Raw genomic sequence first — 26,288 nt, forward strand, 5'->3', positions numbered from 1 at the left:
TTTCTAATCGAAACTATAATGTAAAGCAAAACCGTAAATGTGTTTCCACAAAGGCTATGTTTAGGCAAACTAACCATCTTCTGGGGCCGGTTGCATAAACCGTTAAGACTAGTCTTACAAGTTAGACATAATTTTTTTTCTTTAAGACTGTTCATAACCTTTTAAAATCAGTTACATAAAAACATAGACTGGCCTAATTTGATACGAAAAGTAAGACTGAATGCCACTTGCCTAACTGCTAGTGGCTCATACTAGATCTTAAGACACTGTCTTAACATAATGGCTTAGTTTATGCAACTGGCCCCTGTTAAATCAGAAGATAAATATAACTGAGTCCATTTATGGACTTCGTTGTTTTCATATTTATGAATGGGAACATGTGCTGAAATGTTTATCTTGAATACACTGTAAATCCCTTCAAAATAACGCGTCATTAAAGTGTTTGCTAAAGGCATACATGTAATATTAATGCTCTCAGTGTTTCCATATACAGGGAAGAAGTCAGTCTTTGAAATGAGGAAGAGTCAGAGATCTTCATTTCCAGATCCCAGCTGTGTGTCTCTGAAGAGCAATCAATCCATGGATCCTCCTGTTAAATTCAGTGATGGAGCAGTGACCTCTGACCCCAGGTGAGATATAATCCAGGACAGGAGACAATAGACAATAGACTCAAACAACATCTGAACTAATTATTTTGTGTTAATTACAGTGTAAAGATGAATTATCATACCTTTCCTCGGTATCTCCAGCAGGGGGAGTCAGAGATCTTCATCTCCAGATCCCAGCTGTGTGTCTCTGAAGAGCAATCAATCCATGGATCCTCCTGTTAAATTCAGTGATGGAGTAGTGACCTCTGACCCCAGGTGAGATATATAATCCATTACTGGAGACAATAGACAGACTCATACATCACCTGAACTAATTATATTGTGTTAATTACAGTGTAAAGATGAATTATCATATATTTTCTCAGTATCTCCAGCAGGGGGGGTCAGAGATCTTCATCTCCAGATCCCAGCTGTGTCTCTCTGAAGAGCAATCAATCCATGGATCCTCCTGTTAAATTCAGTGATGGAGGAGTGACCTCTGACCCCAGGTGAGATATATAATCCAGTACAGGAGACAATAGACTCAAACAACATCTGAAATAATTATATTGTGTTAATTACAGTGTAAAGATGAATTATCATATATTTTCTCAGTATCTCCAGCAGGGGGGGTCAGAGATCTTCATCTCCAGATCCCAGCTGTGTCTCTCTGAAGAGCAATCAATCCATGGATCCTCCTGTTAAATTCAGTGATGGAGGAGTGACCTCTGACCCCAGGTGAGATACTGTCCAGCACTGGAGACAATAGACAATAGACTCATACAACACCTGAACTAATTACACTCACCTAAAGGATTATTAGGAACCAGTGGTGGCTGGTGATAATTATTTTTTTTTGGGGGGGTGTGATGTATCTATTCGAAATAACACTCGTGAGACCCCATGGCTGACTTCTCAGGTCACTCTTTACTGACTGGAAAAACTGAGAACGCAAGCGCAAAGCGCGTAAACCAGGCCCCGCCCATTAGCTACGGAATCTCTACAGGGTAAAATGCAAAACATGAAAGCATTCAATACATCACATTTACCCCCCCTTTTAAACAAAGGTACATTCAGCTTCACCGGAATCTGCCTATAGCAAACCTCAACAAAATTATTACTGTTTCTACTGACAACATAATAACAACCTTTTTTAAAATTTTTAATAACAGTAAAGTGCCAGATCTATATTTGCGACAGTAACAGTCCTATCAGTAGCTACAAGAGTGTCTGCTTCATGTATTACAAGTCCAAACGTTTAGGTGGGTTTCTAACTCTGGAAGAGCGACGTGGACTCTGAGTAACCCCAGTAACCCTCCCACAGTCCTGTTGAGAAAACTCAGAAACTGCTTGTTTCTCCTCTTCTGGTGCACAGGGTTGAAAAGAAGTGTCCATCTCTGAGCAATCAGTCTCTTTAACAAGTTCATCTTCTACAACCCTGGGTCTCAACTGATCACCATGTCTCCTGAAAGTGACATCAGTGTCTCGTCCCTGAACTTTGTAAGACACTGGCCCGGTTTGCTTTACTATCTCACCTGGAACCCATTTGTTCCCTCCTCCTGTGGTGTTACGAAGGTAAACCACATCTTTCTCAGAAAAAGACCTCTCCACCGCTCTTTGGTCATGATAGAACTTTTGCAGATACTGCTTCCTGCGACAATGACAGCGACATCTGGATGAACGAAATCCAGACGAGTACGCACATGGCGGTTAAGGAAAAGATCCGCTGGTGATTGACCTGTAGTGCAGTTTGGAGTAGTGCGATACTGCATCAGGAAAAGCGAGATCTTATCTTCCAAGTCCATTGTCAAATGCGCAAGTTTCTTTATTCCGCTTTTAAATGTCTGCACATACCTTTCTGCCAGACCGTTGGTAGCAGGATGACCGGGAGCACTCGTTGAATGGAGAATACCATTTTGCTGTATGAAGTTTTTGAACTCCACAGACGTAAATTGTGTTCCATTGTCTGTTACAATGTGCTCCGGCAGTCCGTATGCTGAAAACAACCTCCTTAGTCTCGTGATGGTCGCTTGTGAGGTGAGGCTATTTTAAACACCTCCAACCACTTTGAATACGCATCCACAAGTATCATGAACGTGTGTCCCTGGAAAGGACCAGCAAAGTCTATGTGCAGTCTTTTCCAGCTTTGACCCGGAAATTCCCAAGGGTGTAATGGAACTTGACGTGGTGCTTTTTGTTCCATCTGGCACGACTCACATGCTCTGCTAACCTGTTCCAGGTCTGCATCTACTTTAGGCCACCACACATACTTACGAGTAAGAGCTTTCATCTTAACTATCCCTGGATGACCCACATGCACTTCTTTCAGCACAATTTTTCTCAGTCTCTCCGGAATTATCACTCTGGTGCCCCAGAGCACACATCCTCTCTCTGCAGACAATTCATTTCTGCGTGAGTGATAAGCTTTCAAACTCTCGTCCACATCCATTGGCCAACCCTCCATTACATACTTCAGGACTTTGGATAACACCTTGTCTCTGCGTTTTACACGTGCCACTTGATCTGCATTCAGAGGAGCTTGTTCAAAATGTTCGGCGATTAAAGCATGTATATTCTCTGACACAGCCGCTGTGCCCACATCCGTCGTGTCAGGTAAGGGAACCCGTGAAAGACCATCCGCATTACTGTGTTTCTCGGAAGGACAGTACTCAATATGGTAATCATAAGCTGAAAGAATGATCGCCCACCTCTGAATCCTGGCTGCTGCCATGGTGGGTAGACTTTTATGTTCTCCGAAAATGGAGTCAACAGAGGTTTATGGTCAGTTACCATCTTGAACTTCCTTCCCCACAGATACTGATGAAACTTTTTTACTCCAAAAATGAGCGCCAGTCCCTCCTTCTCAATTTGTGAGTACTTTTTCTCAGCAGGCGTAAGAGTTCATGAGGCATAAGCCACTGGACGTTCCTCTCCGGTGGGCATGGTGTGTTGCAGAACCGCTCCAATTCCATATGCCGACGAATCGCAGGCTAAGGGAAGTGGAAGACTTGGATCATAATGTACCAGAACGCTTTTGTCCGTCAGCAAATCTTTGCATTTTTCAAACGCCCTTTTCTCTGACTGTTTCCATTCCCAGGTTACATTATCTCTCAACAGCCGGTAGAGAGGAGCTGCCATTGTACTTTGGTTGGGCAAAAACCGTCCATAGTAATTGACCAAACCCAGAAATGCTCTAAGCTCCTTTACACAGGTAGGTGCTGGTGCATCCTTGATCGCAGTAACCTTGTCTGGAGATGGATGAATGCCCTTGCTGTCTAACACAAATCCTAGATATTCAATTTGCGTTTTTCCAAACTCACATTTTGACTTTTTCACTCTCAAGCCATTCTCCTTGAGTCTTTGCAACACTGCCTGTAGCCTCAGCAGATGTTCCTGTTCTGTTCTTCCAGTGACCAGTAGGTCATCAAGATAAACGACAACATCCAGATCTTTCATGATGTTCTCCATAATTCTTTGAAAAATCGAAGGTGCTGAGCTGACACCAAACGGTAGTCTATTGTAGACAAATAATCCTCTGTGTGTGTTGATGGTCAGCAGCTGTTTGGACTCGTCATCTAAAAGAACCTGCTGATACGCTGAAGCTAGGTCTATTTTAGAAAACACCATTCCTCCACTCAGTGTAGCCATCAACTCCTCAATCCGGGGTAATGGGTACGTTTCAGTAGTAGCTGCTTGATTCACAGTTAATTTATAGTCTCCACACAGTCTTATGGTTTTGTCTTTTTTTATCACCGGCACAATGGGTGCTGCCCATTCACTGTGTTTTACAGGCGTGATTATTCCAGCCTTCTCCAGTCTGTCCAATTCCGCGTCAACTTGAGCCTTCATGGAGAAGGGCAGTGGGCGAGCTTTACAAAAACGTGGGGTAATTTCAGGATTCACCAGTATTTTTGCCTTAAACCGACTGAGCGTTCCTAATTCCTCTTTGAACACCTCTGGACAATTCCTCAGATATGATACTCACGGCTGCACCGGTATCAATTTCCATCATTAATTCTTTGCCATTTACCTTAAATGTCTCTGTGAATGACTTTTTGTCCTTCTCATCACTTAACAGTGAAAACATGGGCAACTCGGCTTCCTCTGCCTCCACATACTTGGTGTTTTTGTCAGCAAAACGTTTACTTTTTCCCATTTTTCCTCTGCATGCTCTTTTAATGTGACCAATTTTTCCACAATTATGGCACTTTGCCTCCTTGAAATGACACACCTGAGGGCTGTGATCTTTGCCATGACATCTGTAACACGTCTTCCCTCTCTGATCCGAATGGCGTGCTGCTCGTGCATCCACTTTATGCACTTCTCCTGGGCGCGCGTCATACCCTCTCAGCTGCTGCGTGTCTTTTTCCGCTGTCTCCATACTCAATGCGATCTCAAACGCATAACAAGCATCCAATTCAAATAACAAGCATCCAATTCTGATTTGCCAGGGACGCAGCGACCTGCGTCCGGAGGAGGATCTTTAAGAAACCAATTAGAGACCAGCTTCAGGTCACATGCTGCCCGTAGATTTTTGGACTCAGATAGACGTCCATTTGTCCGGTGTCCCTCGCCCATGAAACCGCATGAAACATATTGAAGAACATATAAAATAGTTAACCGATCAAAGCCAGTTTTTATTGGATGCTGAGGCTCTTACTAACAGCCGGCACGTCATATGAGTAAACTATTTTTATTTTTTTTCACTTTTCTATCATTTTTGTATACATGTATATTTCTGCAATGTTGATGGGGGCGGCGCCCCAGCGCCCTCTATTGACCAGCCACCACTGTTAGGAACACCATACTAATACTGTGTTTGACCCCCTTTCGCCTTCAGAACTGCCTTAATTCTACGTGGCATTGATTCAAAAAGGTGCTGAAAGCATTCTTTAGAAATGTTGGCCTATATTGATAGGATAGCATCTTGCAGTTGATGGAGATTTGTGGGATGCACATCCAGGGCACAAAGCTCCCGTTCCACCACATCCCAAAGATGCTCTATTGGGTTGAGATCTGGTGACTGTGGGGGCCATTTTAGTTCAGTGAACTCATTGTCATGTTCAAGAAACTTATTTGAAATGATTGGAGCTTTGTGACATGGTGCATTATCCTGCTGGAAGTAGCCATCAGAGGATGGGGACATGGTGGTCATAAAGGGATGGACATGGTCAGAATCAATGCTCAGGTAGGCCGTGGCATTTAAACGATGCCCAATTGGCACTAAGGGGCCTAAAGTGTGCCAAGAAAACATCCCCCACACCATTACACCACCACCAGCAGCCTGCACAGTGGTAACAAGGCATGATGGATCCATGTTCTCATTCTGTTTACGCCAAATTCTGACTCTACCATCTTAATGTCTCAACAGAAATCGAGACTCATAAGACCAGGCAACATTTTTCCAGTCTTCAACTGTCCAATTTTGGTGAGCTCGTGCAAATTGTAGCCTCTTTTTCCTATTTGTAGTGGAGATGAGTTGTACCCGGTGGGGTCTTCTGCTGTTGTAGCCCATCCGCCTCAAGGTTGTGCGTGTTGTGGCTTCACAAATGCTTTGCTGCATACCTCGGTTGTAACGAGTGGTTATTTCAGTCAAAGTTGCTCTTCTATCAGCTTGAATCAGTCGGCCCATTCTCCTCTGACCTCTAGCATCAACAAGGCATTTTCTCCCACAGGACTGCTGCATACTGGATGCTTTTCCCTTTTCACACCATTCTTTGTAAACCCTAGAAATGGTTGTGTGTGAAAATCCCAGTAACTGAGCAGATTGTGAAATACTCAGACCGGCCCGTCTGGCACCAACAACCATGCCACGCTCAAAATTGCTTAAATCACCTTTCTTTCCCATTCTGACATTCAGTTTGGAGTTCAGGAGATTGTCTTGACCAGGACCACACCCCTAAATGTATTGAAGCAATTGCCATGTGATTGGTTGATTAGATAATTGCATTAATGAGAAATTGAACAGGTGTTCCTAATAATCCTTTAGGTAAGTGTATATTGTGTTTATTACAGTGTAAAGATGAATTATCATATATTTCCTCGGTATCTCCAGCAGGGGGAGTCAGAGATCTTCATTTCCAGATCCCAGCGGTGTGTCTCTGAAGAGCAATCAATCCATGGATCCTCCTGTTAAATTCAGTGATGGAGGAGTGACCTCTGACCCCAGGTGAGAGATAATCCAGTACTGGAGACAATAGACAATAGACTCTTACAACATCTGAACTAATTATATTGTGTTAATTACAGTGTAAAGATGAATTATCATATATTTCCTCAGTATCTCCAGCAGGGGGGGTCAGAGATCTTCATTTCCAGATCCCAGCTGTGTGTCTCTGAAGAGCAATCAATCCATGGATCCTCCTGTTAAATTCTGTGATGGAGGAGTGACCTCTGACCCCAGGTGAGACACTGTTCAGCACTGGAGGCAATAGAAAATAGACTCATACAACACCTGAACTAATTATATTGTGTTTATTACAGTGTAAAGATGTGTATGAATTATTATATTCCATTTACTCTAAAAAAAACATGAGCACTGTACACACCCAAATCAAGTCTACACGAAATGCATAACATGACAGGTCATCAAATAGGCCTATTTAACTCTGATAAGGTTGTTTATAGAGCTCCTAATCTAGACAGATAAACACTAACTGTTGCTTGTCAAAAAAAACAAAAAAAACAAGATTTGTTTGTTGTTAAAATAATGTATTCTCAAGCAATATTCTCATCAGTGTTCCATCAGCTATGCCATATGTATGAGACCATACAGTAACCTAGTGAAATACATATCCATATTTTCATGTTATTTGACAGTTTATTTGATTAAATATCAGACACCTAAAAGCTGTGCATCATACCTGAGACCCAGATAAACACTTCAGCTGGTTTTATGACTGTAAGTCATTCTTTTCAAGCTCTATTCAGTCAATCTGGATCGGACTTCAATCTGGATCGGTTTGTTCAGCACATCCCACAGATGCTCGATTGGATTGAGATCTGGGGAATTTGGAGGCCAAGTCTATGCCTCAAACTCGTTGTTGTGCTCCTCAAACCATTCCTGAAGCATTTGTTCTTTGTGGCGGCGCATTATCTGCTGAAAGAGCCACAGCCACTAGGGAATACCGTTTCCATGAAAAGCTGGACATGGACACATCCACATGGATGGAGGATCCAAGGTTTCCCAGCAGAACATTGGCCAAAGCATCACTGCCTCCGCCGCCACGCCTTCTTCCCATAGTGCACCTGGTGCCATGTGTTCCCCAGGTGAGCCACACACACACACCCGGCCATCCACGTGATGTAGAAGAACACGTGATCATCAGACCAGGCCACCTTCTTCCATTGCTCCGTGGTCCAGTTCTGATGCTCACGTGCCACTGTTGGTGCTTTGGGCGGTGGACAGGGGTCAGCATGGGCACCCTGACTGGTCAGCGGCTGTGCCGCCCCATACGCAACAAACTGAGATGCTCTGTGTATTCTGAGTAGCGGATGGGCTACAACAGCAGGAGACCCCATCGGGTACCACTCATCTCCACTACAAATAGGAAAAAGAGGCGACAATTTGCACAAGCTCACCAAAATTGGACAGTTGAAGACTGGAAAAATGTTGCCTGGTCTGATGAGTCTGGATTTCTGTTGAGACATTAAGATGGTAGAGTCAGAATTTGGCGTAAACAGAATGAGAACATGGATCCATCATGCCTTGTTACCACTGTGCAGGCTGGTGGTGGTGTAATGGTGTGGAGGATGTTTTCTTGGCACACTTTAGGCCCCTTCGTGCCAATTGGGCATGGTTTAAATGCCACGGCCTACCTGAGCATTGTTTCTGACCATGTCCATCCCTTTATGACCACCATGTCCCCATCCTCTGATGGCTACTTCCAGCAGGATAATGCACCGTCACAAAGCTCCAATCATTTTAACTTGGTTTCTTGAACATGACAATGAGTTCACTGTACTAAAATGGCCCCCACAGTCACCAGATCTCAACCCAATAGAGCATCTTTGGGATGTGGTGGAACGGGAGCTTTGTGCCCTGGATGTGCATCCCACAAATCTCCATCAACTGCAAGATGCTATCCTATCAATATGGGCCAACATTTCTAAAGAATGCTTTCAGCACCTTGTTGAATCAATGCCACGTAGAATTAAGGCAGTTCTGCAGGCGAAAGGGGGTCAAACACAGTATTAGTATGGTGTTCCTAATAATCCTTTAGGTGAGTGTAATACAAAATACATAATTTGGTTACGGCAGAAAACAAAATGGCCACTATGGTTACCACGAGGCATTTTTGCGATGGCTCCATTCCTGAAAATGTTCAGGGCCCCAAATTTTACAAGTGTAGAAGTTCCATGCTTTTATGAAAAAGTTAACATTATTTTCACATATCACCTGGACTATATGTAATTTTTTATTTCAATGTAAATCTATGGAGACAGGTTTAGTAATGGAATCGTAACTTTAACTTTAACTTTTTGAAAATTAACTTTAAATGGGAGAAGCTGAAATGTAAGGCATTAATTATACAGAAAATACAAGCTTGACATCTGTATGATTTAGTATGTGATTTACATTGAGATTTTATTCATACATTAAATCCTTTCCAGCAGTGTGTATAGAGATGATCAGAAAGGAGACCAGGATTTTCCTCAACCAGTGAATGATGAACTTCAGAGAGTCAAAGACCAGCACAAAACCAGCATGAAGAACAAGTATGAGAGATTATTTGAGGGAATTAAACACCAGGAGAATGAAGCCCTCCTGAACAGGATCTACACACAGCTCTACATCATAGAGGGAGAGAGAGGAGTGAATGAAGAACATGAGTTTTTACAGATGGAGAAAATAGCCAGAACACAACCCTCACAAGGCACTCCAATCTACTGCAATGACATCTTTACAGCCTCACCTGAACCAGGACGTGAGGAGAAAGAGCAGATCAAGACTGTTCTTACTAAAGGCATCGCTGGAATCGGAAAAACCGTCTCTGTGCAGAAGTTCATTCTGGACTGGGCCGAGGGAAGAGCCAATCAGGATGTAGATTTCATGTTTGTGCTTCCATTTCGAGAGCTGAACTTGATCCGAGATCATCAGTACAGTCTTCACAGACTTCTGCTGGACTTTCATCCTGAACTTCAAGATCTGGACTCAAAGATTTATGAGGAGTGTAAAGTTGTGTTCATCTTTGATGGTCTGGATGAAAGCAGAATCACACTGAGGTTTTCAGACGCTCAGGAAGTTTCTGATGTGACTGAGACTTCATCAGTGGATGTGTTGATGTCAAAGGAAGTTTCTGATGTGACTGAGACTTCATCAGTGGATGTGTTGATGTCAAAGCTCATGAAAGGAGAGATGCTTCCCTCGGCTCTCATCTGGATCACCTCCAGACCAGCAGCAGCCAATCAGATCCCCTCCAAATACATCAACCGTCTGACAGAGATTCAGGGATTCAATGAGCCTCAGAAGGAGGAATATTTCAGGAAGAGAATCAGTGACGAGCATCAAGCCAGCAGAATCATCTCACACATCAGAAGTGCAAAAAGCCTCCACATCATGTGCCACATACCCGTCTTCTGCTGGATCTCATCCACTGTGCTTCAGAAGCTCCTGGAAGAAGATCTGAGTGCAGAAATCCCTCAAACTCTGACTGAAATGTACATCCACTTCCTGCTGATTCAGATCAACATGAGGAATCAGAAGTATGAAGAGAGAGATCCAGAGAAACTCCTGCCGTCCAACAGAGAAGTGATTGTGAAACTTGCTGAAGTGGCTTTCAAACAGCTGATGGAGGGCAATGTGATGTTCTATGAGGAGGACCTGAGAGAGAGCGGCATAGACGTCACTGACGCCGCAGTGTATTCTGGGATTTGCACTGGGATCTTTAAGGAGGAATCTGTGATTCATCAGAGGAAAGTCTACAGCTTCATTCATCTGAGCATTCAGGAGTTTCTCGCTGCTTTCTATGTGTTTTACTGCTTTTTGATGAAAAACACAGAACCACTGCATGAATTAAGATGTTACAGATTTAATCAAGACTCTCTCTATGATCTACTAACATCAGCAGTAAATAAAGCCCTCAGAAGAGAGAATGGACGACTGGATCTGTTCCTGCAGTTTCTGCTGGGCGTCTCTCTGGAGTCCAATCAGAGACTCTTACAGGATCTACTGACACACACAGAGAACAGCTCAGAGGACATCACAAGAACCACACAGTACATTAAAGACAAGATAAAAAATCCAGATCCAAATCCAGGTCTCGCATTTGTTCAATCCATAAATCTGTTCTTCTGTCTGCTGGAAGTGAAAGATTATTCTATGGCCAGAGACTTTCAAGAGTTTGTGGAATCAGACAAACACTGCTTAAAATTTGTGCAAAGTATTGCCAAATTAGGGATCATGTGGTCTTTAAAAAAGGAGCTAGATAGATTGACCAATAAGGATTAATCTTAAAGAGCACCTATCATGGCATTTAAAATGTTCCAAATATTGTTTTAGAAGTCCCCAACAACAGTTTTGCATGCATGCGATGACAAAAAAGACTTTAGTTTTCTTATAATATGCATTTATTTTTACCTGTTTTGACAGCGATTCTCAAATGATTCCTTTAGTGATTCACTTTTCAAAACCCCGCCTTTACGTGACGCTAATCTGCGGTGATTGGTCCGATGACCCAGTCAGTTATGATTGGTATAGTCTGTGCAGATATTTTCGGAAACGGAAGTCTTATAGTGACAGTATTTTGTTAATATGTGTCAGGAGTTATGAATATGAAAACCGCGTCGGAACCGTTTGATTGTAATATGAGCCTCAGCTGATCTCATTCATAAAAAAACTCCTCTATTCACCTCACGAAGACTCGCGACAAATCAACATCCCTCAGGGCTTTTAGTTCAAAAGTGTGCAGATGAGGAGACATATTGATAGATTCTCATATGTCTGTGTCAAATTTCTAAACAGAGGAGTATTTTTTATTCAATACTTCCTCAAAATGCGCAGATATAGCCTAATCATGAGCGATTGAGTCTCTTATGTGTTGTTTTCAATTCATCCTGGCAGCCGGAGGGCGCTCTGTGCACATGTAGTCCATATGGTACAGACAGACGAAGAAGAACCATGTGCCATAATAGAAGTCCATAATAAAAGCTTCCTGAGATCGCGAAACATGCAAATAGAGACATTTGACGATTAAATAAACACACAATCGCGACAATGTATGGTTTGTCTTCAAGCCACTTAGTCTTCAAATGCTCATCCTTGGGCAGATGAAAAAAGTTTGCTTTTGAGTCGCACTTCAGAACACAGCGTCTTGTCGCCATGATGTTTTCTAGTTTTCACTGGCGTCTTGGAGCGCAATAAGTGGGCGTATCGTATTCAAATAACTTGACAAGTTGACGTCATCTAGTCAGAGAAAAAGCTTCGGTCTTCTAACGATTCTTAAAAATGACTCAGAGTCGACTCTTACTTTTGAAAGAAAATAACTATATATACGGTGTACTGTCATATTTCAAAACTTTGCAGGATGTTTTTGTTCACTTAAATCTATGTTACACACTACATGAAAGGTAAATTTCAAAATTCCATGATAGGTCCTCTTTAAATCTAGATTAAGTACATGAAATTTGTGGATTAATTTCAAATTTAACCACCATAGACTGAAAGTTTATAATTTGCACGTGTTTTTTCTTGCTAATTTACACATTCAATCGATTTTAAACAATTCCAGGCTAAAAGAATTCACTTGGACACATACACACACAATTTTGTCAAAATACCAGTCTCGGCAAGTATTTTCGTAAATAAAGTCAGTTATGTCTAAAGAGAAAGAGAACAAGAGAAGGATGTGTATCTTTATATTGGATCCGAGCATTCAGCCTATAAATAATGCAGATTGTCTGTAATTAACATTAACTACAAAACACAGCTTTAACAAAGATTAATCTATATTAAATATATACAGTGAATATTATAGTGTTATTTTACATTTAATTATTACATTTCTGTACCTGAAATGAATACTACAGTTAGACGTTACTTTATTTGTAACTGTTATATTGTATTTAACTATGCTTGTTGTTTGGAAGTTTTCCTTTGTTTCTATGCTGCATCCTCACAGCAAGTGCCACGCCCCTCTTAGTCCCTTCATTTTCCCGGCAGTACCTGCTCCACTCAATCTCATGCCAATCAGAACACCCTCACAGGCCTTATTAACGCCACCTGTGCCCACAGTTTCTCCTTGGGACTGACTGTGGGATCGTACAGTGTTGTTAGAAAGCGTGGATTGGATCATCCGGTGGTGGGGCATAAACTGATCTGTGACTGGACTAAGGATGGCAGGTAGTAGTGATGGTGAGGATGGACATGAGGATATGGACTTAAATGAATGGACCGAAGTATGGAGAAATAAATAAACGAGTTAGGAATAATAGTAGTATAGGAGGTAGTAGTTTAGATGGGAGAGAGGAAGGTAGGGTGGTTTAAAATAATTTTGAGGTTCAAGGAAGGAAATTATATTAGGAAAGTTAGTCCGGTGGCATTGACCCGTGGTTTAAAGAGAAAATTGGCAAAATTTTAATGGCGAAAGTTTTGGGAGATGGTGGGTTGTTAATCAAATGTAAAGATGAGAAGCAGAGGGAAAAGGCGATGATGGCTAAAGTGTGTGGTAAGGCGGTGGAGAGAGCCAAGAGGACAGGACCCTTTATGAAAGGTGTTCTATATTATATCCCAGTTGAGGAAAAGTTGGAGGAAGAAAGGAAGGAGAAAGGGTTGATAGTTTGTCAGTGTTGCTGGTTTTCCAAGAGAGGGCATTGCCAGATAAAGTGAGAGTGGGATACAATGTAAGGGCATATGTTCCTTCTCCTTTGAGATGTTTCAAATGCCAAAAATATGGACATTGCGGCTAGTTGTAAAGGAAAACAAAAAAAAGTGGAAGGTGTGGAGGGGAGCATGAGTATGGGAAATGTTTACAATAAGGTTTTATTAGTTAATTACTTCAGTTAATATGAACTAAGAATGAATAAGCATTTATTAATCTTAGTTAATGTTAATTTCAACATTTACTATTGTATTATTAAAATCAAAATTTGTATATGTTAATAGTAATGCACTGTGAACTAATTATGTTCATTACTAATGTTCTTTTGTTTTAACTCTATGTACAGCACTTTGGGCAACTCAGAATGATTTTAAATGTGCTTTTATAAATAAAATTTGAATTGAATTTAACTGAATGTTAACAAATGAGAACTTATTGCGTTACAGAATCTTGTTTCTTATATGCTCTTAAACCTTTTCTAACTCCAACATTAAACATTAACAACATTAAAAAGGTTTCTTTTAAAATCTTATTCCAGCATTACAGTGAATGTAAGTTTGAAACAAACAAACAAAAAAAACTGAAGAACTCCAAAGGCACTGAAGTTATTGGAAAGTGCTGTTTATGTCAATGTCCCAGAAGCTCTCCTTTGGCAGAAAACTTCACATGTCCATGAAGCTGCGCGCCATCTCTCCGCGGTAAATCTGAATGGACCTGTTCCAAAGAGGCAGGAAAGTCAGAAAATATCTTGAGGAAGGAAAAAACAGAAGGAAAACAATTGTAAAAAAATTGACTCAGTTGAATGAAAGTGATAAATATACAGTTGCACTCCAAAGTTTATATATACCTTGCAGTATCTGTTAATAAATGTTAATAATTTCAGCAGTAAGAGGGATCATAAAAATGTGCATGTTGTCTTTTTATTTAGTACTGCCCTGATAAAGCAGTTTATTCTGCAAGGTGTACATAAACGTTTGATGTAGGGGTGCTCCGATTGATCGGCAACCGATCTCGATCGGTCGATAATCGCTTTGGGATGATTGATCGGCGGTCTCCAAAAAGGCCGGTCTCATGAACCGATCGCATGCTGACGACACATAAACCCGTGCCTGCCGTGAGAGCGAGGGCATGATATGCAGCGAAACAGTCTCATTCTCTTTCCAGCGTGGGTAAAATAATTATAATGCTGAAGGTGAGGTACAATTTATATTTCTATATTAAATAGCTTACGCAGTCATTTGAAAACTTTCTGTGGGACGTAAGTTCACAAACAGCGCACGTGAATCACCGCGTGCGCGCGCTCTCTCTCTCTTTCAAAATGCTCAAATGGCTTCACATCAGCGCATCGCATGTGCTCTAAAATCGAGCTGCACAGTTGACACAGGATTTGCCACATTGCACAATCGAGGCAGTGTCGCATCGTCACAAAAATGTATCATTTGCATTTATTTTTAAGTCTTGCCAGTGTTCAAACCGCTCAGCACTCGCGCGCACGGTCTGGAGAGACACACACACACTCACACACACACACAGGCCATCTCACAAAAAGCTTGCGAGTACAAATTGCGCTGAAATGGTCAGATACACACAAATGTATGTACTAAATGACCGTCTTGACGAGTATGCACGTAAACCCCGTCGTGACTCGCGAGTGAACTTTGTGCAGCTGCATGTAACCGTATCCGTGTTCGCTCTTAAAGTGACAGCTGTCGAATAAACTGCTGCTGTCTCTGAATTTCTCTTTGTCTTGTGTTGTTTGATGAACCTTTACGACACTCACTGCTCTTGAATGACTAACTTTTGCAACCTTAAGTGTAAGGATTAATCTAATTTAATTTATTCAGGGAAGACCAATATTAATTTGATTTCTTATTAAATGTCTTTAGTATTTCTTACCTCAATACTAATGTTAGACCTACCTGAAAATTTGTTTTTAAAAACAAAAATGCACTGCATGATCAAATATTTAGGTGAGATAATTATATACATTTATTATATACATTTATTTGGGAAAGATGGCCTACAGTAGCCTTAAGTTATCTCATTTTCTAAAATAAACACTTGGTGGTTCTTCAAGATCTTGACTCAGTTAATTTAGAGTTAGTTTCATTTCTACAAATGGTGCAAACTCTGCAAGATTATAGATAAAAGATTGCCATTCCCCTGCCATTCTGTGATCGGCAGTGATCGGCAATCGGCAGATCATGATCTTGGTGATCGGTAATCGGTGATCGGCCCAAAAATGCTGATCGGAGCATCTCTAGTTTGATGAATAACCTCAGTTGTCAGGGCAACGTCACAGTAGAATGCTGGGAGAGGTTCCTGTCAGGTTCAATAAAGGAAGATTCAATAGACTTAGTCGGCATTACCGGGAATGCCCACAAAACGTCATATCCGCCATATGCCGTGGGGGAAAACAAGCCATTAAAATGAATGCACGTAGACCTTGTTAGACGCATTATCTTTACTCTTTGTAATGATTACGATTTATTTTTGCTTGGTGAAGTCCCGAAAACTTTCCATGTTACATTCTGCAAGTTTTATACTGCCAAATAAACAGACGGAACCGTTCCTCAATTGCGAAAGCCTGTACAATACGTCCATTACAATGAAACATTTACACTACATGATGCTGGTATTATTGTCTTCTTCTTTTCCTTTCGGCTGTTCCCTTCAGGGGTCGCCACAGTGAATCATCCGCCTCCATCTAGCCCTATCCCCTGTATCCTCTTCTCTCAGACCGACTACCTTCATGTCCTCCTTCACTACATCCATAAACCTCCTCTTTGGTCTTCCTCTCGACTTCCCGCCTGGCAGCTCTAACTTCAGCATCCTTTTACCAATATATTCACTCTCCCTCCTCTGAACATGTCCAAACCATCTCAACCTGGCCTCTCTAACTTTGTTTCCAAAGCATCTCACATGTGCTGTCCCTCTGATGTACTCATTCCTGATCCTGTCCATCCTTGTCACTCCCAAAGAGAACCTCAACATCTTCAGCTCTGCTACCTCTAGCTCTTCCTCCAAACCATACAACATCGCTGGTCTCACTCCTGTCCTGTACACCTTTCCTTTCATTCTTGCTGGTACTCTTTTATCACACAACAGACCTGACACTTTTCTCCACCCATTCCAACCTGCCTGCACACGGTTCTTCACCTCTTTTCCACACTCCGCATTGCTCTGGACTGTTGACCCTAAGTACTTAAAATCCTGCACCTTCTTTACCTCTTCTCCCTGTAACCTCACTGTTCCACTTGGTTCGCTCTCAATCACACACATGTATTCTGTCTTGCTGCGACTCACCTTCATTCCTCTTCTCTCCAGAGCAAACCTCCACCTCTCAAGACTTTCCTCCACCTGCTCCCTGCTCTCACTACAGATCACAATGTCATCCGCAAACATCATAGTCCATGGAGATTCCTGTCGGACCTCATCTGTCAGCCTGTCCATCACAACCGCAAACAAGAAGGGGCTCAGAGCCGATCCTTGATGCAGTCCCACCTTCACTGTGAAGTCCTCTGCCTCACCTACGGCACACCTTACCCCTGTCTTACTGCTCTCATACATATCCTGCACCACTCTAACATACTTCTCTGCCATTCCAGACCTCCTCATACAATACCACAGCTCCTCTCTTGGCACCCTGTCATATGCTTTCTCTAAATCTACTAAGACACAATGCAGCTCTTTCTGACCCTCTCTGTACTTCTCCATCAACATTCTCAAAGCAAATAATGCATCTGTGGTGCTCTTTCTTGGCATGAAACCATACTGCTGCTCACAAATGTTCACTTCTCCCCTTAGCCTTGCTTCCACTACTCTTTCCCACAACTTCATTGTATGGCTCATCAGCTTAATACCTCTGTAACTTCCACAACTCTGCACATCTCCCTTGTTCTTAAAAATCGGCACCAAAACACTTCTCCTCCATTCCTCAGGCATCCTCTCACTCTCTAAGACCTCGTTACACAACCTAGTTAAAAACTCTACAGCCATCTCACCTAGACACTTCCATACCTCCACTGGTATGTCATCAGGACCAACTGCCTTTCCTCTCTTCATCCTCTTCAAAGCTCTCCTAACTTCACCCTTGCTAATCCTTTCTACTTCTTGCTCAACAATATTTGCCTCTACAACTCTTCTCTCCCTGTCATTTTCCTCATTCATCAGTTCCTCAAAGTACTCCTTCCATCTTTCCCTCACCCTCCTGTCACCTGTCAACACATTTCCATCTCTATCTTTAATCACTCTAACCTGCTCCACATCCTTTCCATCTCTATCCCTCTGCCTCGCCAACCGATACACATCCCTCTCACCTTCTATACTATCTAATCTTGCATACATGTCCTCATAAGCTTTCTGTTTGGCCTTTGCCACCTCTATCTTAACCTCACACTGCATCACCCTATATTCCTGTCTACTATCCTCCGTCCTCTCACTGTCCCACTTCTTCCTAGCTAACCTCTTCCTCTGGATACTCTCCTGGACTTCCTCATTCCACCACCAAGTCTCCTTGTCTTCTTTCCTCCTTCCAGATGACACACCTAGCACCTTCCTACCTGTCTCCCTGATCACTTTGGCTGTGGCAGTCCAGTCATCTGGAAGCACCTCCTGACCACCTAAAGCTTGCCTCAACTCCTCCCTGAAAATCACACAGCACTCTTCCTTTTCCAGCTTCCACCACTTTGTCTTCTGCTCTGCCTTTGCTCTTTTCATCTTCCTCACCACCAGAGTCATCTTGCACACAACCATCCTATGCTGTCTAGCTACACTCTCACCTACCACTACTTTACAATCGCTAATCTCCATCAGATTACACCGTCTACATAAGATATAGTCCACCTGTGTGCTCCTGCCACCACTCTTATATGTCACCCTGTGTTCCTGCCTCTTCTGGAAGTGTTCACCACAGCCATCTCCATACTTTTATCAAAGTCTACCAACCTCTGTCCTTCTGGGTTCCTTTCCTGAAGACCAAACCTGCCCATCACTTCCTCGTCCCCACTATTTCCTTCACCAACATGTCCATTGAAATCTGCCCCTATCACCACTCTCTCACTTCTGGGAACAGTCTGCATCACTTCCTCCAACTCACTCCAGAATATGTCTTACTCCTCTTGCTTACAGCCTACTTGTGGAGCATAGGCACTAACAACATTCAACATCACACCTTCAATTTCCAGCTTCAGACTCATCAACCTATCTGACACTCTCTTTACCTCCAGAACATTCTTCACAAATTCCTCCTTCAGGATCACTCCTACTCCATTTTCTTCCTATCCACACCATTATAAAACAGTTTAAACCCTGCTCCAATCAGAGATGGACAAAGTACACAACTCCATTACTCGAGTGAAAGTAAAAGTACTACTAGTCAAATATTACTCTGTTACAAGTGAAAGTTGTTAAAAACTATTTTTACTTAAGTAAAAGTACAGAAGTACTTGCTTTTAAAAGTACTTAAGTATCAAAAGTAAATTTCCTTTTTTATGTCAATGCATTATTTTATTATTGTTGCATTGTTGTATAAATGCACGGTGGTTTAAGCCAGTCAGTGATGCTCCATCCGACATGCTAGCATACGACCACCTTGAACTAATTTAAATACTTAAAAGTTATAAAGCTTTTTACAAAGCTGCTGTCACTTTAAGGCAGAATGCACAAATCCCACACACTGATACACATCCGATATTCCCCCAACTGTTTACGTTCACTTAAGACATAATCAACTTTGTTCACGTGAATACTTTCCAAAATGAAAATTGACATTTTGTGTGTATTGGTCTGTTTAAGTGTGAAAAAAACACAAAAGAAAGCTCTATTCAGTACTCATGCTCATCTCACAGGCACAAAAAAACAGACTGAACTGAGCTCTTTCATCAGGCTTTTTCAGATTCATCCTTAAGTCTATGCTTCTCTTTCTCCCAGACATTTACATTTTGCAAAAAAAATAAAAAAACACTTTTAAAGAAGAAAAAAAAAATCATCCACTGACTTGCAAAGCTGCAACAGAGACGACTTTTGCCTTCGAGGACCTTGATAGAAATGTAGTGGAGTAAAAAGTACGATATTTGTCTTTCAAATGTAGTGAAGTTAAAGTAAAAGTTTCCCTAAAAAATAAAAACTTCAGTAAAGTACAGATACTCACAAAGTGTACTTAAGTACAGTACTCAAGTAAATGTACTTCGTTACTGTCCACCTCTGGCTCCAATGCTTCTAGCCTTGCTCCCTTTCCACCTGGTCTCCTGGACACACAGAATGTCGACTTTCCTCCTCTGCATCAAATCTACCAGCTCTCTGCCTTTACCTGTAATCGTACCAACATTCAAAGTCCCTATTTTCAGTCCTAAACTCCTGCATTTCCTCCTCTCTCTCTGCCTATGGACACGCCTTCCTCCTCTCCTTCTTCGACCAACAGTAGCCCAATTTCCACCAGTGCCCTGTAGGTCAACGGCACCGATGGCGGTCGTTGTTAACCCGGGCCCCGACCGATCCGGTATGGAAGTCAAATTTGTGATTCGCATAATGGATTTGGCAAAAGTTTTACGTCGGATGCCCTTCCTGACACAACCCTCTCTATTTATCCGGGCTTGGGACCGGCACAAAAGTACACTGGCGTGTGACGTCCTGTGGCTAGATTCAGTCATGAATAAAAAGTAAAAATCCCTAGTGTTGAAAAAAAAAGTCAGGGTCATGGTTAATACCTGGCCCTCTCAGCTCAGCATTAACCCAGTCTTCTATATCATTTTTAATATCCAGAAGCATTTGGTGACCATACTCCAACCAGGCTGCAGATTATTGAGCCAAAGAGAATGAAACAAATATCAACAATACAAAAATAAACTGTCTAGAGAACAGATGGAATTCCGCACACACTGGTGCCATCTTTAGGACTTTTATAGGTTACCAAATGCAGAGAATGTACTGAATATTATATGTGGTAGTTCACGTTTCAATTAAGTTGTATATCAAATCCCTTTTAAATAATCGTATTACTGGACAGTATGTTGCACAACTGTATGGGGTATTTTGTTTTTGTCTTTATAGTTTGGATCACGGAGAGTCCTTCAGGATCAAACCAGGAATACGAAAGTGTAGGTTCTTTCTCTAACACACTCTTGCACAATTAATGATAAGAAAAGAGATTAAAAAACGTATTTATCTCTCTTGTTTTTAGATGCCTGTAATTTCACGTTGGATCTAAACACCATAAACACTCATATCAGCTTGTCTGAGGACAACAGGAAGATGACGCATGTGAACGAGCAGCAACCGTATCCTGATCATCCAGAGAGATTTGAGCACATTCCTCAGGTTCTGTGTAGAGAGCGTCTGACTGGACGCTGTTACTGGGAGGCTGAATGGAGCAGCTGGGCTTATATATCAGTGGCATATAAAGGAATCAGCAGGAAAGGAGGAAGAGAGTGTAGGTTTGGACGCAATCAAAAGTCCTGGAGTCTGAACTGCACTGATAGGAAATTAATTGCCTGGCACAATAAGAAAGACACTAAGATTCCTACTGGCCGTTCATCCTCAAATAGAGTAGGAGTGTATGTGGACGTTTCGGCCGGCACTCTGTCCTTCTACAGCGTCTCTGACACACACACACTCACACACATACACACATTCAGCACCACATTCACTGAACCCCTCTATGCTGGATTCAGGGTGTATGATTCCTCAGTGTCTCTGTGTCAGATTACACAATAAAGATACACATAGCTGACTGATATAGATTTTAGAAATAGATTCATCTCAGTGATAGATGTTCGGTTCACCTGGGACCTCGTTTGTAAAATGTTGCATAGAAACGGTCCTACATTTAATCTAAGATCATTGCTCAAATGTGCTTACATGTGATTCTGAAAAATCTCTATGTACGCACAAAAAAACATGCATACACATCTCTTTCAGATGTGAAATCTATAAAATTGCAAATGATCTTGAAATTGGTCCCAGCTGAATGGTTTCACATCTCCGCCTTGTAAACACCCCCTAATTAACTCTTTCCCCACTATTGACAGACATTTCCATCATTGTGAGAAAACGCTTCCCCGCCATTGACGGAATTCTGTGTTTTCACTGTTATACGGTAGGGGATACTATTACACGTCTTCTGAATCTCCTGATCAAAACATAGGCGAAGAAGATGCAGAAACCAGCAGTATCAACTGTAAACAGATGCATATGTAAAATAACGTGATCATCAACATTAAACTGCAAATAAATCAAAATTGCCTAATGTTACAGAATGAAATGTGGACCCAGGACGATCTCTAGGATTGTGAAGCTTTGTTTGTTCTTTTGTTTGTTTCTGTGTTTGATCATAGCTCTGAATCCCATCTGGATGAAGTCTTTCACAAAAACATGATTTTCTCAGCTTTTTGACCTAATTGTTGTCTGTTCTTTCTTTTGATACATTGCATCTTCAGATATTCATACAACTAAATATTCTGTGGGCCATGCACATTTTGTGAAAAGGAAAAACTCTTTAAAAAAACGCTGAGTTTATATCATTTGCAAATAAACTAGTGCCAGTCAATGTCCAAATCCTTTACTTGAGAATGGTGAGTGGCAAGAAAAATAATTTTAGCAAGGCCGAAATCAGGGTCCTGTTGGTGGATTAGCCAAAATAATTAATAATTCCACATGTGTGGAACCTAAGTATACATGCTAAATAATTGAACTTTAATGCTGTGCAATTGTGCTAAAAGGGTTTTATGTTTTATTTTGAACAAATAGCCTTTAAATTGAATGTGGCGGTAAGCATTTTCCACGTCAAAGACCGTTTTTATAAATACAAACTTTGGTGTGGTTTTAGCGTATGCACACTGTAAAATCAAATCTGTGCATACAGCCTTGTTTTCTCATAAATCCAAGAAAGCGTAAAAAAAATGTAAAGTTGAACTTTGTAAATAATAAAACTGATCAAATTTTGGTGTAGAAATGTAAAATGTCCTCTAATGTCTCTTCCTTTCTAGAGTGACACAGAACACAAGATTCAAACATGCGATTTAAACACTTGAGCCACATTGAAATAATAAATCAGCACTGCCTTAGATTCATTACAATGCAGCCTTTATTTACATCTTTTATTTGATTGTATTTCAGTAGCGCTCTTCTCCTGGCACACCATTACACACACCCTGTTTATGTACTGTGTTTACTTTATTTTAATAATGAATGTATACAAGTTTTGCATTTTATGTAATATTATGCCACGAACAACGAATTTACCATAAAGCTGATTTTTTCCCAGGCAGACTGTGCTTTGATAAGTGTGTGTGTGTATGTGTGTGTGTGTGTGTGTGTGTGTGTGTGTGTGTGTGTGTTATAAAGTACATAATAATGTCACCATTGGCCTCATTTATAAAATGTTGCATAGAAACCATCCAGGGTTTCCATTTCAAAGACTCACTTTGGTCCCAAAATAGTTAGGAGGTCGACATTGTTGTTCAGAACTTTCATAGTACTATATAGACAATTCAGCTAAATAAATTGTATATTGTTATATTTTTAATGACAGTAATCTGTAGATTGAATGAGATTGTATTAGTTTTCTCAATGTAACTTAAAAGGTGCTGTGTGTAAGTTTGTGACTGTACTAAAGCATAAAAATACCATAATATGTTTGCAGATATTTAGGAAACATGCTGAGTTCACATACTCGTTTTTCAGAAAAACAGTGCTACTGTTCTAAATTCCCTATATGGGTATCCAGGAAGGACTTTTATTATGAAACGTGTATGCCGCTAGGTGACGTTAGTTTCCGCTATTCCGCTATTGTGTTGACTTTCACTTTCACCAGCCGTTTGCTCCGCCATTTCTACAGGTGTTAATGTGCGTGATTGAATGTAAGTTTATTTAATTATACACAGTTATAAGTGATGCATGTTCATTACATTGTTGTGTCAAATATTCAGCTGGTGCAATCGAACTTGACCTGTGCTATGTTATAATATGAGAGCTATATACGGTAATTCGCGTGCATATGTTCGCCGCTGTTAATCCCCTCTCTGTGACGTTGGTACATGTATAACATGTCAGTATTAAGTTGGTGTTTATGTTTATGTAAATCAAAGTTATTAGACATACGCTGATGTGTATTATTATTCTGTTTATTTCAGAAAGACCACATTTAATACCTCTTGTATCACGAGTGTACAACTGGATGATGAAAATCTATGTGGAGAATACATTATATAAAGAGTTGAACAGTTCCCTGTCTCCTGTCACGCTTCTTACCGGAGCCCCGTAGTGGATGAGCATTCGACTACCTATATTCAAATACAGTCCCCAATAGATGGTCCTTCGAGCCGGATCGCTACACTCATTACGGTGATATGGAGCAACAGAGCCAGCATTACTCTCCTGATACTACACATCCTGTTCGACCACAGGCCAGAGTACGTCAGCTTTCAACACGTCTGCAAGCTTATGACCACGCATTACCTAAATCTCTCATACCAGACCCTGTGCTGTATGACAGTTCATACCACCAACGAAGGATGGATCACCCAACAGCACAGCTAAACCTCAGTGGACAGGCCGAGCCAGTCTCGACTGTGGAGCAGCTTCCTATGAGTGAGTTATCTCTGGTGCAGTATGGAGCAGGTCAAGCTACAGGTTATTTGGGCAACATTGATAATGGAGCTGGTGTTCGTGTCAAACAGCTAGATGCAGAGAGATCTTATAGTCATTCTAGTTTACCAATAGCTCAACGAGAATATCACTCAGCAGTGGCACTGTTTCACCTTCACTACATGAGGAAGAACAGGCTAGAGCTATCTCACCACCTGTGGTCAGACTTAAAGCTACTGCAGCGCCATCTATCCCAATCCTGTATCCAGGACAACCATTCCCAGCTGTTGTGGCAACCAGAGACATTTCTCAACAGTCAGCGCCATGGCACATGACACAAACTACGCCTAATGCCACATATGGTACGACTCCGCCATATCTTGGTGTCTCCCCTTTATCTGCCCCACATGCAACGCTGCATCAGCAACCCTTATCTAGTACGCTAGATTTCCGTCCTTCATGTCAGCTTACCTCATCATTGCCACGTACTGTTACATCAGTGAAGCTGCCTTTAACTACAACAGCCCACATAACTCATGTTCCATCTGTCTATCAGTTGCAGACTACTGTGCCACGCCAACTACAACGACAGTCATTCACTGTGCCAGACCCTTATCGCCCTCCACCATCAGTCACAGGGCATTATGTCACACAGCCTTCTACTTATATTCCAGGACAGACCTGGTATGGCTCTCCTGCGATGTACCCGCCATCACCTCCAACCCCTGTTTACCAGCCAACACCTGCAGCACTTCCGCTCCAGCCAGTTCCAATCCCAACATTACCTAAACTTGTGAATGATAGTGAGAGAGAGTTTACGGATCTAAAGATGGCTTTGGACAATCTCCTCAATCCTCACACTGAGCTTACTGAACATTATAAATACAGGGTGCTAATGGAACAATTAGTCCTGTAGGAAGCAAGGCTAATCGCCCAAGCATGCCGGCATCATCCTGCGCCCTATGCAGTAGCCATGGCAGCATTGCAACGTCAGTATGGCCAACCACATCAGTTGGCACAAAGTGAAATTGCATCCCTGTTGAATTCGCCTGATATTAGAGCTGGGAATGCAAAGGCTTTCCAGAGTTTTGCACTCAATGTTGACTTGTTGGTAGGCATGCTAATGTCACTAGAGGGGCCACAGGGACGAGAACTCACTTGCACGGGCCATGTCGACAGACTACTCAGGAAGCTACCCAAGCACTACAGGGATAGTTTTATTGAACATCTCCAGTTGCGAGGCAGACTGAGCACTGACAGCCTAAACCCGTATAACCTCCATGACCTCGCTGACTGGTTGAAAGTAAAGGCAGAAGCACAGCGTTTGTCATCTAAAATGGTACAGCGCTACCAGACTGAGAGAGTTCAAATCCCACGCAGAGAACGCCAACCCATTCCGAAACCTCAAACTCGAATCACTGCAGTTTATCATGGCAGCGAACAACCCAAAGAGGTCAGTACCGTACATTATGTCCACACAGAGTCTGCTCATGCTCAGCAATCATTTAAGAAACTGAAACGTCTGTGTCTGTTCTGTAAAAGTCAAGAGCACTACTTGTCGCAGTGCAGTGAAATCACTGAGCGCTCACCCGAACAGATACTTAAGTGGATAAAGGACAGCAAGAGATGTTGGAAATGTGGACGTACAAGTCATAAATGTGAGGAATGCACACTAAAGAAACCTTGCAGAGAATGTGGCAGTATACACCTCAGTGTCCTGCATTCCATCGCCAAGGAGGGTCCCAACCTTGTGCTACTTACCACATCTGAGGATCGAGCATATCTGACTTCCCCTAGTTCAACAGGACGCGTTTACCTGAAAGTCGTCCCAGTGTTACTGTGGAAGGGCCAGAGGTCTGTACCTACATATGCTATCCTGGATGATGGGGCCCAGCGGAGCATTGTTCTTCCAGCAGCAGTTCAGCAGCTAGGACTTGCGGGTAGGGAAGAGATTATGGCCCTTCGCACCATCCAACATGATGTCACTGAGTTAAAGGGACAGTCAATCGATCTACTGCTTTCCACACCGTCAAGTCCACAAGAGAAGTACAGCCTCAGAAATGTGTTTACTGCTCCTCTCCTTACATTAACCGAACAAACTTATCCCATCAAGAGGCTCCAGCGATGCTATCACCACCTCAGAGGGATTCCGCTTCCATCCTTTGAGAAGGTGCAGCCCCTTCTACTAATTGGGTCTGACTGCCCAAACCTGATCACAGGTAAGGAGCCCATCAGACTAGGACCAGCTGGTGGACCAGCAGCTGTACGTACACAGCTCGGTTGGGTTCTCCAGGGACCA

General features: G+C 42.0%; 1 protein-coding gene across 1 annotated transcript; it reads left to right on the forward strand.

The window, feature by feature from the left end:
- The first annotated feature begins 6,648 nt into the window (after window positions 1-6,648).
- LOC307123856 (protein NLRC3-like) lies at window positions 6,649-13,807 on the forward strand. The gene is made up of 3 exons (XM_079812610.1): window positions 6,649-6,756; window positions 6,868-6,990; window positions 9,201-13,807. The coding sequence occupies exons 1-3, from the start codon at window positions 6,707-6,709 to the stop codon at window positions 11,035-11,037; spliced, it is 2,010 nt and encodes a 669-aa protein (XP_079668736.1). The 5' UTR covers window positions 6,649-6,706; the 3' UTR covers window positions 11,038-13,807.
- The last annotated feature ends 12,481 nt before the right edge of the window (window positions 13,808-26,288 follow it).

The sequence above is a fragment of the Gobio gobio genome (assembly GCF_949357685.1).
Source record: "Gobio gobio genome assembly, chromosome: 3".
Lineage (NCBI taxonomy): Eukaryota > Metazoa > Chordata > Actinopteri > Cypriniformes > Gobionidae > Gobio > Gobio gobio.

Excerpts from the sequence above, each read along its gene's own strand:
- LOC307123856 (XM_079812610.1), top strand. The coding sequence starts at position 6,707 with ATGGATCCTCCTGTTAAATTCAGTGATGGAGGAGTGACCTCTGACCCC. Across the intron at positions 6,757-6,867 it reads GGAGTGACCTCTGACCCCAG|TATCTCCAGCAGGGGGGGTC; the intron begins GTGAGAGATAAT and ends ATATTTCCTCAG. Across the intron at positions 6,991-9,200 it reads GGAGTGACCTCTGACCCCAG|CAGTGTGTATAGAGATGATC; the intron begins GTGAGACACTGT and ends AATCCTTTCCAG.